This window comes from Sebastes umbrosus, chromosome 10 (assembly GCF_015220745.1).
Source record: "Sebastes umbrosus isolate fSebUmb1 chromosome 10, fSebUmb1.pri, whole genome shotgun sequence".
Classification (NCBI taxonomy): Eukaryota; Metazoa; Chordata; class Actinopteri; order Perciformes; family Sebastidae; genus Sebastes; species Sebastes umbrosus.
In genome coordinates, this window is record NC_051278.1 from 17,268,925 (window position 1) to 17,286,279 (window position 17,355).

At 38.7% G+C, this 17,355-nt stretch overlaps 1 protein-coding gene across 5 annotated transcripts in view; it reads right to left on the reverse strand.

Moving 5' to 3' along the window:
• khdrbs2 (KH domain containing, RNA binding, signal transduction associated 2) overlaps positions 1 to 13,938 on the reverse strand; it is an 87,994-nt gene extending 74,056 nt beyond the window's left edge. For all 5 annotated transcript variants that reach the window (XR_005208351.1, XR_005208350.1, XR_005208353.1 and 2 more), the window contains exon 1: positions 13,591 to 13,938. Coding sequence is in view for 1 of the 5 variants with exons in the window: in XM_037781314.1 (XP_037637242.1) it covers positions 13,591 to 13,681 (91 nt within the window). In the remaining 4 variants the exon portion in view is untranslated. The remainder of the gene's footprint in view (positions 1 to 13,590) is intronic.
• Positions 13,939 to 17,355: the final 3,417 nt, after the last annotated feature.

The following is a 17,355-nucleotide window of genomic DNA, read 5'->3' on the forward strand; positions in this document are numbered from 1 at the left end:
TACGTGACACTTTACACTACAGGTGTCCCAGGGTAGCAGGAGCTGACAAAATGTGCCTTTTAAAAATAGCATTTATGCATTCTTGCCTGAGGAGATAAATCAAACAACCTGTGGTGTGCAAACACATGCATATTTTGAACTATAGTTCTGCTTTATATACAGTAGAGACTGGGTACTGTATGGTGACAAGCTAAAAATATAAACACAGTATACTGTATGTATGTACATAAGGAGGAGAATGTGTATTTAGCTATACTAGTGGTGGGGCTCTGGAGATGTCAGTGGGTTCACTGAAATATCTCAACAACTGTTGGATGGAACGCCATGAAATTTGGTACAGACATTCGTGGTCCCCAGCGGATGAATTGTAATAACTTTGGAGATCCTTTGACCTTTCCTCTAGCGCCATCATTAGTTTAAAGTACTACACCAACTTGCTGTCTTGTAATGAGGTCTCCGAACTACGTTTTGTCACGAAAACACGCAAGAAATACATGGAAAATTAAATGATACCATGATACATTGCTGATGTTGTCGTTGGCACGTGTTCAGAAAATAGCCTGTTTCCACCGGTTTCCACACTCTTTTTTTTTACTATTTATTCCTCTAGGTGCAACAACAACTTTGTTCTGTGTTGCAAATAGGAACTCACTGACATTCAGTGAGTTCCTATTGTTACAGCCCCGTGTCTTGTGCTCTCAGTCCCCAACAGGTCCAGATATTTAGCATGCTAGATCTTTGAACAGTTCACGCATAACCCTTGAACGCCGATGTGCGAGCAGCGAGCCAACGCCGATTTGCCTCTGATCTGGGGCTTTTTTCTGGGCTCTCCAAAAACTGTGGGGGAGCGGAAAATCAGGGCTAAAGTCATGTAGTGTGAACAAGCTATAAGTCATACCATCATTCGGATTTTATGTGATTTTAGTGCTCATTGTAAAGTCCCAGTTCCAGGTTTCATCAGCCATTTGTTTCTTGATATCCTCAATGATTAGTTCTGGTCTTCTGCATGTGGGAGACAATTTGTTTTGTGCTATGTTTCCATTGGGAAGTGTTTCACTTTCCAATGGCCCTAGTGTTCTTATCATTTGAATGAAGTAATGATGTTTTTCTAGCCCATGAAGATGGTTATACTCTGGAACAGTGCATAATAGGGAACACCTTTATTCTGGTCTGCAGCCTGCCAGTGACCTCAGAAGAAGATTTTGTGTGTGAGAATGAGAGACAGGGAAAGAGGAAAATGAGCTTACAATATATAAATCTGGGGAAACGTTCAAACCAGTATCGTCGTTGTCAAATATGAGGCAGGGAGCGACGGGAGCCTAAAGATCAGAGGAGCGCGAATGTGCTTTGAAGGTCAGTGGTTTCGGTCCTCACACAAGATGAAAAAAAATCTCATTGGGGGAGCTGAATGAGTAAAACACTCTCAGCGACTATTCTGGTGCTCTTGATCCCCTCCGTTGCGCTGCCCAAACTGCTTCAGTGGAGCTGCTCAGCGGCCAAGAATGAAAAAAAAAAAACTGTGGTTTAACTCGGCTACCAGATAAATGTGTGCAACTGTACGAGTTTTGCTGAAAAAGAGAAAATGTGCTCAGTCAGCCTGCCATGGCTTAAGGTTAAATGCATCTGCTTTGGTCTGTATGCAGCAACACAGAGCATCAACACTGACTGAGGAACAGTTTGAAGTTCATTTATCCTGGACACCAGTAAAAATGGCAATAAATATGCACAAAACTGAGTTCATGATAACAGTAAATTAGTTTCTATCAGAAAGACTTGGTAGCATTTTGATTCACTATTAACTGAGATCTTTGAAAAAATAGTGCTCCCTTCTTTCAGCAACTTGCTCGTAATAAACATTCAGGTACTAAATTGTTGAGCCAAAAAAAAATGATTTGCCATTGAGATTTGGCATGAATAGACTTATTGTGATGGACTGGGTTGCACTGATTAAGGGAAATCTTTCACAACTTGCACAGACTAGAATACACTAAAAGCTCTAGAAAACATAAATGTCCTACAATGTTTGAGCTACTGCCAGTACAAAATAGCATGCAAGCAGTCCAACAACATCAGAAGAAGGGGGAATGGGAGCTGCCCCATTTGTTGAAAATAATGTGTTTACTGCTCGGCTGTTTATCCTCACATCGTAGCTCTATTGGATTTCAGTAGTTGTTGTTTGCTATACAGTCCATGCTACTAAAGCATACACTTTGCTCTACTGCTGAATACGTTTGAAAAACGTGTATGCTTTCATTTCTAAGATGATGTTGGTGAGATCAAATTGTCTCTTAATACACTGCCGGGGGGTTAATGTTTTTTTTCTGATGGGTCAACAGAGAAATGTGGATCCACAGAAAACACACTAAAATACAGACATAAAATGGACTTGCATGTATACAGCACTTTTCTAGTCTTCTGACCACTCAGCATTCACACACACATTCATACACTGATGGCAGAGGCTGCTAAGGTGCCAACTTTGCCCATCAGGATCTAATCGAAATACTCATTCACACACCGATGGCTATGCCTTCGGGAGCAAATTGGGGTGTCTTGCTCAAGGACACATCGACGTGTGACGGGGATCGAACCACCGACCTTCCGATTGATGGACAACCTGCTCTACCCTCTGAGCCACAGAGGCCACTATAATAAATTCAATAAAAAATTATTCTGATTAATCCCCACATCGTTGCACTGACATTCCACAGAGGGACTTAATGAGATAGAACCAGTGGGCAACCTCCGGGTCTGAGAAGTGAAGCCAATACCAAGTGCCTTAAACTTGCCTTCTTTCTAATATCCAGCAGGGGGCGACTCCTCTGGTTGCAAAAAGAAGTCTGATTGTATAGAAGTCTATGAGAAAATGAGCCTACTTCTCACTTGATTTATTACCTCAATAAACATTGGAAACACGAGTTTATGGTCTCAATCGCTAGTTTCAAGTTTTCTTCAATACAGCATGATGTTCATTTAGTAAATTATGGTCCCATTTAGAGTCAAATAGACCATAAAGCAGGGGATGCTTTAGGGCGTGGCTACGTTGTGATTGACAGGTCGCTACCACGGCGTTGTCCGGTCTGGAAGTTGTCTGTCTTTTCGTCTTTCACCCATAACCTTTTCACAGTGAGTTTTCAGTTCATGAAAGTCATTTCGGTCACCTAAAAATGTCTTATCCAGCGTTCAGTTGTACTTAGTTCCATCCTCACTTCTGGTTGCAAAAAACCCCAAAAAATTCATCATTTAGGAGCTTTAAATCTGACAAAGAGACAGGTTCTCTAAGTTTCAAGTCTTTTTGAATGCTAATCCAGGTGATAGGGAACAGAACACATAAAAGTTTTCTTTCCCAGTTCAGTCGGTGCACTCGGAACAGACAACGAGACCGTATCCTACCTCATCACACCCAACAAAGAGAACTCAGGGCGTCCTGATATCTGACATGTGCTCTGTGTATAGACAAATAACGCACACAGTAAGCATCCTTCCCTTTTTCACTCGGCTCATCTTTTATTTTGCAAAGCTGGCTGAAAGACTGGAACCTTGAATAACCTGCAAAATGATGGACGAGCATTAGAGAAAAACTGCAGATAGTAAATTGCTAGAAAAACATAGTTGAACTCACTGAACCCACTTCTATCACGTTTAGCTGCTGGGAGTTTTATTTTGGACATTGCTGTTTTTCATAAGTTACAGCTGAACACCACTTGTTTCTTTTATGCTTTCAATAAAATGAGTTTAAAGACTCCCTTGTTGGTGGATTAAAATACTCATCCAAAATGTTGTGATTTACACAGTGCAACCAGTCAATACAGATTTGAGTGATTATTCCTTCATATGCTTTATTGTATTGTAGGCGGCTACACCAACTGCAGTAAGAGGTCAAAACACAGAGGCTTTGTCGAGTGCTGCCATTAGGCTCTAGACAGCTACATTATTCTCTGATTTCTTCTGCCTCCTGAATATCTAGAACGACTTCACAATGGGAGCAAAAATGAATCAATCTAATTACTCTCCAATACCTAATTGCTTGTTCACATCAGACACAGAAAGAGGGAGCCGAGAGTGGACCAGCAGACGTGCAATTAGCTTTGTCCTTTTTTCCACTTTGGACTCATGAATGTAACTGCATGGGGTTGGAAATATGCGCCAGTGTTTTGGCCACATGCTGTTTATGTGTTTTTAACTGAGCTGCGCCGAGGCAAATTGCATTCAGCCATTGACACAGTGATGAAGTATTAAATCTTCAATCTAATTATAACGCCATCTTCAAATTGTGTGCTGAATGTGCGATGGACAGTGAAGTGAAAAAGTAATTACTATTCATACAAATTACATATTAAAAAGCAAGCAAATTATACACATTTTAATCATGATGGTGTTTCAATAATCATCTATTTATTACCACTACTTACAAGCCAGACAGGATGGAAAACTTTGGTGGACAACGTGGTCTATGGTCTGATAGATTACATATACAAAATGCATTATTATAGGATTTGTTTCTCTTTATTTTATACAATATATGTAGTATAGTCGTTCCTATCTTTTATATATACAATGTGATATTATTATACATGTTATATGTGTGACTTTAATATACATATAATACACACCTGTAATTAAACAGATATGCTTCATAATATCTGAGGATATGGTATACTTAGCCTGAATACAGTGTGGTATTTGTGTTATTATATATGCAACATTCTTGCTGTTACACATTTTAATATCACTGCCAATGCAAAGTATTCTCATACAACAGTTGATATGATATCATATGAAAAAGATATTCCTCTTTTTTCGTTTGTTTTCCTACGAATGGCCAGATAAAGCGTGTCAATATCTGCTCATTAAATGCATTCAGTCTTTTCAAAATAAACTTCCGTCTTCACAGGAAACAACTTGGTTAGGTTTAGGCAACAAAACTACTTAGTTAGGTTTAGGAAAAGATTGTGGTTTGGCTTAAAATAACTCAGGAAGTGGCGTCAGTTACATGACAAATAAATCAACGTTGACTTCTGGTTTCACACGGGACACAAACACCAGTCTCCAGGGCGAAAGTCCGGTGTTTTTTTGACCCACCCATCCACCCCGAAGTCCTCCCTACGCGACATTCGCTGCTGTTTATATTTCCTTGTTGACGATTAAGTGAATTACACACAAATTGATTTTGTGGGATATATACAAATTACAGTGCATTACTTTTCGTAGTTGTAGCTACGAACGGTGTATGAGACCAGCCTGTACAACGTGGATATAACTTGTAAGTGTATATTGTATATTTGCAGGAATGTGTGCTTGTAACTGTGTTGGAGAAGTGTGCACGTTCTATATGTTTGTCTTGACTTCTGGTCTACTTTTAAGCCTATCTGCATTATGCATTACCACAGCTAATACTGCTTTCTGTTATTTGACAAAGTAAAGTTTTATTAATTCCTTCTACACATTATCTTACAGTTTTGGACAAGCATGGTGGAGGCATGGCTTTGATAAGGAGTAAATGGATATTGGGCAAGGGGTGGATAAGAGGATATAATTTGTATGGCTAAATATTTGGTGCTTCTTAAATTTTCTTGAAGAAAATATCAGTAATAATATTCAGAATGCACGACAGCATGGAGCATCGCAAAGTATTTTGATTAGTGGTCGCTGCCTTCACGTCAGCACGGTTGATGTTAGTCACCAGTTTTCAGTTTTCCTTTAAATAGTTTGACAAGTATTTTGTATGTTATTGGATTTATTTTAGTTGTTTGTTATATAATGTATTATTTTGTGCTGATCAATTAAATTCACATATTTTTCATATATTTCATTAGTAATAAATGTTAATTTCTCAGACTGTTGTAGATGATAATTTTCCAAAATTGATCACCCAATTCATTCTTTGATTCATTCATTCATTTGTTCCTTCGTGATCGGAATGTACAGTATATCTATTTTTTTCAGCCCTAATTGTGTTTACTCGGCATCCTGCTCCCTGCAGCACTTTATTTCCTTGTCTGATGGGACAATCTGTGTAAATGTAATTACTGGTATGTTGGACGAAACAGCACATCAGCCTCCATCAGCATGTAGTGGTTTAATGATTAGTATACCGCTCACTTCCAATCTGTCACTCACAAGTGAATTGAAAGTGATTTATAAAACACATTCAAACATAACCACAGATATATGAGATATGAGAAAAGACTATAAGCATCATAAAGACAGTAATTTAAGTTTCTTTCCTAAATACCTGATGCCACTGTTACTCCTGTTACTTTCCTCTGATTTTGTTAGTTTCGACTTAAACAATCCCATTTCTATTTCTTTATTTGGAACTTTCCTGTTATATGTGAACATTCAAGAGGCACATTAACATATCCTGATATCTAAAATCTATTGTCTGAGTGCTGCTGCTTCGGCTCGTCCACTCATTCCAGTTGCTTGAAATACTCGCGACCTTGGAGTCTAATCTTATTCGACCCGTGCACTCATTGTAAGTCACTCTTGATAAGAGTGTCGGCTAAATGCCGAGAATGTAATGCAATGCATCACTTTCCTGAAATGTAATTTTTGTGTCCTTTTGATAGGTCACACCACATGAGTTGCTGTTTATTTGTCGCTATGAGCCGGGTCACTGCTGGATACTGAGCGGGCTATAATGGCTACACAGAAAATGTGAGCAACAATTTATTTATAAGTAAGAGAGGGGTAGATTAAATGCAAATCAATTCTTAGAGAGAGAACTGAACTCTGCGGTGAGGCATCGTCCAAATCAATTGCAGAATGAGAAGTTCCTGACTAAGCAGGACTCGCATGCATGTATTTGTTGAGAGAAGCCTCTTGCAATATGTATTTGCACATTGATTGTATTCTGCAGCGTGAAATAAGCAGCATTTAAAAACTCATATATTCAGAGTATAGAGTAAGATCTCCTCAACAGTCACTCACTGAAGTTTACCATCTCAATATCTAATTATAGCTCTTCATTATCGGCTGACTGAAACTTAAGTGGTTGCAGTGCATCACACGGGTTCATGCATTGTCCAACTCTTTTTAATTAAAGTTAAAGGGTCATTGACCAAAATGTGGTGTGAGCTTGTTTTCGATAGAGCCGTGACGGAGCATTTTTTATCAGCCTAGAGTATATGGCACAGAGTTTACCCTCACTTATGCATTGTGTGCAAGCAGAAACTGACTAGAATACTGTAATTAACTGCTGGTAACTTCCTCTCTTTCTAAGAAAATGTTCTCCCGTGTATAAACAAGAAATTGCAGCTCAGTGCTCGAGTGAAAACATGTGCTAAAAGTTAGGAGAATGGCTAAATGCAAGGAGGAAATGAACAACAAAACGCTTATATTAAGTGGATTAAAGGGTGTTTTGAGCTCAGACAATGTGGTGTTTTGGGACAAAGGCAGTTTAAGCTCCAAATACCTAACTTAACGGACATTACACTGGCAAAATTATGAAGTCTTGCCTGTGAAAACACTAACTTAAAGCTTCAGTAGGCAGAAAGATTTTGGCATCATTGGGCAGAAATTCCATAAGAACTTTTCAGCATGTTGTAATTCAAGTGTTCTGAAAGAAAACTAGACTTCTGCATCTCCTCATGGCTCTGTTTTCAGGCTTTAAAAAATCTAGCCCATGACTGGAGACTTTGGCCAATCACAGGTCATTTCAGAGAGAGCGTTCCTATTGGCTGTGCTCCGGCTGGTGGACGGTGCTTGGTATTTCCTCAACTGATCTCAACATGGCTACCGAGTCACAAACTTTCTCATTTTACAGCTAAACAGTACACTACAAGATGTTTCTGAAAACATTTAAGGTGAGAAAATAGGCATTACAGTAACTAGTTTGACTGTTGGATGGGAGTTTGCGAGTGATTGACAGCTGCTCAGAGACGGCAGATTCCAGCTCGGCTCTGATTGGTTGTTTTCCTCCGGTCTGTGAAATCTTGCAGATGTCATTAGGAAGATCGGAGGACACAGAGGCACATGATTTTTTTTCAGATTACCTGTCTCATACACTTCTGTCATGATATAGTGTCCGTTTTTTAATCGTATTTGCTCCATTCATACCCACTGCAGCTTTAAACAGACCTAAGGATTTTCTTATGCAATGTAAACTAGATATGATTGCAAAAGAAATGTAGAGAAATGTCTTCCTAAAAATGGAAACATAGCACACGCATTGTTTGTTTTTCTCAACAAGCAATGTTGTTATCTCACTTCTGCCTCCCTGTCTGCTTTTCTATTCACCTTATTAGGAATCCCATTGGTTTTTCGTGGCAGGGCTGAGCTATGTGGCAGGTAGGAAAACCACTGGGATCCATTAAAGGCTTCATTTTCAGTCAAAGGCAAATTAAGGGGAGACACTACAGGTGAGTAAGGTAAAAATGTTGTGATATCGCCATGAAACTTGCAGTTGATTACTAACATTAACACAAATATTGTTTGTATTACAAGTTTTCTGAAATGTTGTGTTAAAATATGAGGCATTGTCTTATTAAATGTGTGCCAATTTGCTTACATTTTCAGAACAGAAATCTGAACATTGGATAAAGCCAGGTTCAAAATTCTTGTTTCAATTTGTTGTCATGTAAGAGTCAAAGATTTTTAGAGAGGGGATCTCTTTTTATCCCTTCATAAATCAGAAAATACTGTCAATAACCATACATTTTAGGGAATAAAATGTTGTATAAATCAGGCTATGCATGATAAATGAACAAACCCCTCTGTAAAAACCTTCAGAATATAGATATGAATGAGACTGGAAAGTTTGATGTATGTACAGCCCGTTCGCACAAAAAAGTGTATAAATGGTATGGCATTTAGCTTGCAATAAATACGACTTTCTTGCTTAAGGCGTGTCATTTGTAAGCCATCTATCCTGTACTGACTGCATTGTAAACACATCTGTGTATAAATGCTACGGTAAGAGTTAGTGATGTAGTATAAAAAGCGAGATAGGTCGCTTATGGTGGGCAGGTGGGGAGGCGAATGGGACCAGCAAATACACAACTTTTAACCAGGAGACCGTTGTTGTTGTTGTTGTTGTTGTTGTTTTGTAAGTTAAGTCACGTGACGTTTGTCTTCACGTGTTTTTTATTGACGTTTGTGACATGTGTACTGTAGTTGTGTTACGTTGTTTCCATACGTTTTTTACTTATATTAAGCCCAACCATGACGGTTTCCCTTAACCTAACTAAGTGGTATTCTTGCCTGAATCTAACTGCGGACGCTTATGTGGCGTACAAATGACACGTGAAAAGTGGCATACAAATGACAGACTAAAAGGCTAAAATACATTCTCATGACAAGTGGAATGACCGTGGAATGTTGTGGTATTTAAACTCCTTCCTGTGAGACCGGGTAGGTATGTAAGTGCTACTGAAGTGGAGATTTCTGGCTCAGAGTCTGATCATTTTGAGAAAAGGGCCTTTAAAGGTAAAATTCCGTATATTTTGAAGACACTACAGGTGAATAGGGTAAAACATTTTAACTAATAGATATCACCATTAAACTTCCCCAGTTCAATATTCACACAAGACAATTATTTTTCATATTACACGTTTTCTGAAATGTTATGTTTAAATATGCAAATGAGGCATTATCTAATGCTAGCTTTTGTTGAATTTAGGAGAAATCTACAGTCGTAAATAGACAAAGTAGTAAAATAAACACATAAATATGTATTTTATATGTTTTCTTTCCACTAGTCTGAAAGAAGACATGTTATGGAAGCAGAATAGCCCAAAATCGCAAAATTGACCAGTGCATGAAAAAATGATGTCTTTGCCTGGGGTGTCTGATGCAACACATGAAAGAATTGTCTTTTATGACAGTTTGAGCAATCATTAGCCTCATGCAACATTGAAAAAAGAAGTATCTGTGTCCAAAAAGAGGCAGTTTTTGGGAGAAAATTGGAAGACTGGTTAACAACTACTATATACAGTGTTATACATGTTGTATTTAATATATATTTTACAAAGTTATTCAAATAACCTCCTGCTCACACTCCGCTCTGAAGGAGAATTATCCCCACCCACCCTCTCAAACCACTTTAAATCTGCTCAAAAGAAAGACAAATGATTTCAGAGACAGCATCATTTAAACACATATTCCCTTCATAAATATGGAGCTGTTAGCTGAGACCATGGTAATTCTATGCTATGCTGTTTACTGTGCATGATGTGAATAATGCAGGATTATACATGCTTTGTTATTCACTGATAAATAGCTGTGAATCTATAAATCTGTAAACGGCAGTTTATCTTGCTGTCCACTGATATGTATGATTCTGCATTATCCATGAGCATACACTGACAACAATGATAACAGCTGTGTGAAAATGGTTGAAATGATGAACAGTAGTATTTCACATGCTGCCCACGGATGATTATGTTGAACATTTTAGGGTTGAGAATACGAGACTGTCTGAACGCACAGTTTATTATACTCATTGTCCCACTATTGTATATGATGCATACTGTGTTGTCCTTGCAAACTGGACACATGCTGTGCTATTGCAATGTATTGTGTTTTTGTGATTCAGTATTATATTGTATTTTGGAAGACTCTACTGTATTGTATATTATGGGGAACTGCAAGTGAATTGCAAATCTGTACATAATTTTACAAAAACTGCTTTAACTGAATGAATAAAACGTGAAAAAAGGTAAACACACAACACATTTTAACATGCTAGTTGCTGTTCACTGCGGCGGATTAGGATAAAGACAACATTTTTTTTGTTTGTATCCTGGCTATGTGAGTCAGCCTTGAGTAAATCTGGCAACGTGCACTGTGTGACAGATGATCCCATCTGCATCACAGTTAACGACAAGAGCGGGACTGTCAGGTGTCTCATCAACACATTTCAAGAGGAAAGAGCACAAACACCCTGTCTAATCAGAGCATATTAATCTATCACACACAGTTTGACTTTGCTGCTTTTAACAAATGTGTCAAAAACTATTATAATATTATTATATAGATGATAATTAAAAATTGCAGATTATTATAAATTACTGTTGGAGGTTTATTGTGAGTCAACTAGAAAACAAACAGGAAAGTAGTTGTATGAAAACATAATATATCAGATAGAAAATGACCAAATTAAACATAGAGTGCTTTTTCTAGTGTCCTGTAAGACCCTGTGTGCTGAGCACCTTTGGGATCTATGACACTAGAATAAAAGTATATTAGGGCTGCAACGAATGATTATTTTCATTGTTGATTAATCAGTTGTTTATTTTCTCATTTAATCGATTAGTTGTTTGGTCTATAAAATGTCAGAAAATATTGAAAAATGTTGATCAGTGTTTCCCAAAGCCCAACGAATGACATCCTCAAATGTCTCGTTTTGTCAAAAGCTCAAAGATATTCAGTTTACTGTCATAGAGGAGTAAAGAAACCAGAAAATATTCACATTTAAGAAGCTGCAACCAGAGAATTATAACTTTTTTTTCTTTAAAAAAAATACTCAAACCGATTAATTGATTATCAAAATAGTTGGTGATTAATTTCATAGTTGACAACTAATCGATTAATTGTCGCTGCTGTAAAGTATTTACATCCATAAATTCACCATAAAAAAAAGCACATCACTCAAACCTTCAGAGCACATAGTCTGGATTTGCACTGGATAACTGCAAAAGTTACATCTGTATACCGAACGAGCTGAGCTGAGTTCTTGTGTTTGCTTTGCGATGATGAGTTTTCCGTCCAAAGTGACACATTCTCAGCATGTGAATGACACCAAGGCTACCTGCAGCATGAAGAACAAGGCTGCTTTATGCTGCAGGGTGAAGCTGATTATACCGCCCTGTTAGATATACTGTAACATGAAATCAGAAGAAAGACTAGAACACCTGCCTCAATGGCATTAAGTCCCCTCCATGACCTTGATGACAGTTTTCAGTTATTATAAGTAGTGATATAAAGAGAAGGTGAATCTTACATTAACCTAAATAGCATATTAAACAGTTTTATTTGCCATATTAGAATTTATGACTCCCATTACAAATACTCAACCTGCACTGCGCTGTGTATCTCAGGTAGAGTTCTTAAAGATATCAGACTGATGATGATATTTGGTCAGTGCTTAGTTTTGAATCAGGAAAACCAAAAGGAGCATGTAGACCTGCACAATTAATCAAATATTAGTCGTAATCACAATTTTGGCTTCCCACAATTAAAGGAACATGATCGACTGCGATGTTCACATTTAAAATGCGTGCTCCGCTCATAGAAAACTCAGCTGCACATCAAATCAAGCGCTTCCTAAACAATGTGATTTCACAGAAAAACTGTGAAATGATCACAACCTCTAGCTGCACAGAATGGGTTAAAATGACGTGCTGCCACCACGGCTGTGCGTGTGTGTGTGTGTGTTTGTGTGTGTGTTTGAGAGAGACAGAGAGAGGGGAAGAGAAGGTGGATTGTTCTGTAAGTTATTAATAACTTACTCGGAACGCTGCTTTGTCACTTTTTGACCTGCCCGCCCGAAGCTGAGATATTTCCTAGTAACTTAAGCTCACCCAAAGTCGCATGACCCACAGGGACACTAGCGAACAGCCTGTAAAAAAACTTTCCTGAATGTTGCGGCTGCAGTCCAGAGTAGAAGAGTAATCTACCGTGGATCAGACGAGCAAAATGAAAATGCACTGAATTCAAGTGAAGAATAACCTTATTTTAAATCCTATTTTGATGCAAAGATTTGTTAAGTAGTCAGAATGTAGCACGAAGTGAAAGTGAAAGCAGCGCTCCATTGATTTGATTTGGGGTAAAACGTTTTGGTACCATTTTATTTTGCCTCTTGGAGATGTACTGCGAATAAGGACCAGTCTTATTTTAAGATGTGGACATTAGCAGGAATGAAGCACAACATGGAAGTGAAAGTTTATTAAAATATGAAAGTGCAATTCAAATATTTTGTCCCTTCAATCAATTAATAATCGCGATAAATAATCGTGATTATCATTTTGGCCGTAATAGTGCAGCCCTATAGGAGGATGTCAAGTTTGCTGTGAAAACCAAGTCCTTTCTGACAACATGCAGCTTGTATTACAATCCTGATCTATATGCAGAATAAACAACAGCTGGCAATCCACTGTATAGATTAACAGCACATTTGAAATCCAGTCAATCATACAATTACAGCAATTATGTGCTTTCACCCTTTTTCACCTTGCATGAAGAACTGCTCTGCGAACACTTTTCAGTTTATTTCCTGGGTTGTTGTTTGACCTTGGAGGTGAGAGGTGACTATACTCTCTGACTTTACACACACACACACATACACACACACACACTCTATATATACTTTCTTACTTGCTCACTGCATTTCTTCTCTCCATGGGATAAAAAAACCCTCAGAAAAGTTCTGGCCACATGGAGCCAAAGAGCAGCTTCCTCCATTAAATAAATACACAGCACAGTGAATTCACAGCCATCAAGCAAAGCCAGTCAAGGGCATTGTGTTCAAATAAGCTCGGTCACTGTACTTCCCCCGAAATGCAATGCAATGGTGTGTTCAGTTTGCAGGGAACAGGGTGAATGCCTCTTGTTAAATAACTATGCAGACTTGAAAAATACCTGACTTACCTTCTGCAAGCAGGCGCACCGCATGCACAAAGGAGGGGTCCAAGCCGCTTTTCTCGGCCACCAGTTCAGGTAAGTACTTCTCTGTATGCATTATTACACACAGCGGACCTCCTGCAGGTGAGGCGACAATGCTGAGCGTCGGAATGCAACTACACCTTCCCAGCTCCTGCTCTCTTTTTGGTGTATAGCTCTACCAGTCAGTGTGCATGAGCGCCACCAGCAAAAAAAAACCTCTCCAAAAAAGAAGAAAACTCCCGGGTCTCTCCGAGATGATGCCTGACTTGGAGGCTGCAGATGTTTCCAGAGGTATGAGCGACTGGGGAGATTGACTTGTGATTCAGAGGTGTGAGTCCATCTCCTCCTCCACCGCTGCCTGCCTTCTTTCTGCTGTCTCTCCTCTCCTCTCCTCAGTCGGCACCCCGCCAGACTCTCTCATCCTCTCTGGGTCTGCTGCTCCCCGCCCCTCAGCATCATTAACCGGACAGATTCCGGGACCAGGCGCTGCTGCTGCTGCTGGAAAACAAAGACCATCCCTGCTGAGCGCATACCAATTGGGCGATGTGCTTAAGGAGGGATTGGATTAAAAAAAAAAGTTGAGTTTGCACTTTGGTCCATGCAATAATCTCACTTCCAAAATGGGATTCTGTTATTTTATTGAAAGTTTTATGTGGCAAATATAGTCCCTTAAGAAAGAGAAGTAAGACATTATAACATATATTTGAGAATATGCAGTATTATAAATGTTGTGTAGCTGCAATTGGTTAAAACAGAAATAGATCATCATACTGTATGTCAGTGTCAACCACACTGTAAGTACACATAAGCGCTATCAGTGGAGCTTGAATTATAGCTAATATGAGTAGCCCGGTCGCACAGCATTTCACGAAATTGAATGTATTGATTCGTTTACACGAATTAAATTTTTTTTTTGTGATGGTCAGCACGAAATCAATTTGTATTTAATCCACGTAATTGTGAACCGGGAAGTAAAAAACACAGTGTTCCGTGTGAAACCAGAATTCAAAGTTGATTTATTTGCCACTTAACTTCCGTACGGCACTTCTGGTGTTATATTAACCCAAACCACGATCTTTTCCTAAACCTAACTAAGTAGTTTTTGTTGCCTAAGCCTAACCAAGTCGATCTATTCCTAAACCTAACTAAGTTAGGTTTATTAGTTTTATTTTGAAAAGACTGGAGCGGAAATTGACACATGCATCACGTGTTGTTGAAAGTCGTGCTGAGCATCAAGAAAAAAAAGGGAAATTCGTGTCTATGTACAGAATCAAATAGATTCACTTGCATGACTATTTCATGAACTGCCATGAGACAGTGTGATAGCAGGGCTGCCCTCTCCTAGTCGATTAGTCCAGTAGTTCCCAAACTCTTTCACGTCAAGGACCCCTAAACTGACACAAATTAGATTAAAGAAGATTTTGTCCCATAGTCCCCATAAAATGTTTTGCTTTTGGATGTTTTATTACAGAACGTGTATGAAAGCCATGACCAAAATAGTCATACATTCTGTCATTGTGTTACTTATGGGTGGAATTATAGTGAAAATAAATTATTCCCCTTTTTGCTGGGGACCCTTTTGAACCCCCTCAAGGACACCTGAGGGTCCCCGGACCCCACTTTGAAAACCACTGGATTAATCGCCTAATCGGTCGTTTTTGATTAGTAGACTAAGAATAGAATTCTTTGGTTGATTAGTCGTTTTGCATGCTGAATGACTTATTTCCAAGAAACTTATGAGCGCATCTCTGGTAAACACGAGATTTAAAGTGGTACTTTTCTGTGATTCTTTGTGGAGAAACTCAGTTTTTTACAGATCTGATGATTAAATCAACTCATTGATTAGTCAACAAAATCATATGAGTGTTAGTCCACTAAGAATTTATTTGATCGAGTACAGCCCTAACGATAAGTTAAATTATTGCTAAACAATTAATGCCACCAGGTTAACAGATACTAGGCTACCTTATCTCCAAGAAAAAAATTCTTAAACACTTAGTTTCTTGTTTCTCACTGAGGCCAAATGTAATGGTATGTTTCTATTAGAGTTTACAAAGTTCACTACAGTAGCAAAGTGTGAAACTGTACTGTATTGTGTCCTAGCAGTGTAACCTGAGGGACGCTGTCCATGGTGCTGAACACTGCCTGCAAGTTTGATTTTGGATGAGTTTGCACATGTGGAGAATGGCCATTTCTGAAGCTATTATTGTCATTACATGTACTCTAAATTAAAGCGTCCCATGCGAATAAACAACATAAAGGCATTTTACCCTCTCTCCAAATGGTTTAATCCTACTGCGCTTGTGTCTTGGAGGCCTTTAGAGAAGAATATTTTGCACCCTCACGACTTACAAGACCTAATCTTCTCAAACATCTCTGTAAAACAATCCAAAAAGAAAAGTGACTGTATTATTATTGAGTAAATCACTGTCTGGCATCTTACTTGAAAAGCTCTGCAAAGTTATGCCCATCTAGTTCCTTTTTGAATTGCATTGTATGGTTTATGGGATTGGAAGGAAGCTGGATCAATGCGCTCATTTCTTGTTTCCTGTTTGCTGTGGATTTTTTTTTTACTTTGGCAAGTGTATAAAGTATTTGAGATTATCCCTCATTTGTTTTCTCACTCTGTTACTTGAAGAACTTGTAATCCCATCCCAGTGTAATTTTCTTTAAATCTCAATAAAAGCATGGTCACACAAAACAAAAGTCGTCCAAATGTTGCATATTTATTTTTCTAGTAAAGCAAATATGCAGACTTTACAGAGCAATGTCCATTGGTGCAACAAGAGCATACCTCGTTGTTTGTTAGCTTGTAAAAAGCAGAGCTGCAATCCCAGTGTCCAGAGTCAGAATAATGTAAATGTTCACCTCCTGTCCTATTAGGGCTCAAGGAGTTAAAAGAGCTTGTAATGTGAATTATATGACACTTAAAGAAGTTTCAATGTCAGGTAAATGCTTCATTAGATCTTTATATGAAGCAACGTCAGCAGTGTCAGCAGTGCATGCATCTCATATGAAACGCCGCTCTTGTCCGGTAGCTATGATATTGACTTGAATCCTAAAGTCATCTGTGGCACGGCACACAGGCTGTTTTACTTACTCGCTATTGAATTTGAGCAGAAGAGGCTGGTGAATGACTAATATCTAGCTCCACTTGACCTTTAGAGTTGATTCTGACTGCACTGATCAGACTCATAAAGACTGTGGGGGGAGGGAGGGGACAGACGCTGAGAGTCAATTTCAATGTTGTTGTTAATGTGCAGTAATGAGACACAACTACATTTGCCCGTAAAATCAAATATTGTTCTACCACTTTAAAGACTGAACATATCAATAAAAAAAAGGTTTGTTGTAAATGTGCACAGAACTTCCGAATTCCAAATGTATTTGTAACTACCGTGGGTTGCATGTTGTCATCAAATTTTTTTTACACCATTTCTTTCATTTGACCTATATGATGTCTTGGCATTAAAGATGAGTATGAAGTTACTGTAGGTAGTTTGTTTGGGAGACTAATACACTGTGTCATGTGTAGGGTTCAGAGGCCAGAATACCCATGCGGCTTTGGATTTATTAACCAACCCACCAACCAACCAACCACTAACCAACCAACCAACCCTCTAAACAACCCTCTAACCAACCAACCAACCAACCAACCAACGAACAAACCAACCATCCAACCAACCCTCTAACCAACCAACCAACCAACCCTCTAACCAACCAACCAACCCTATAACCAACCAACCAACC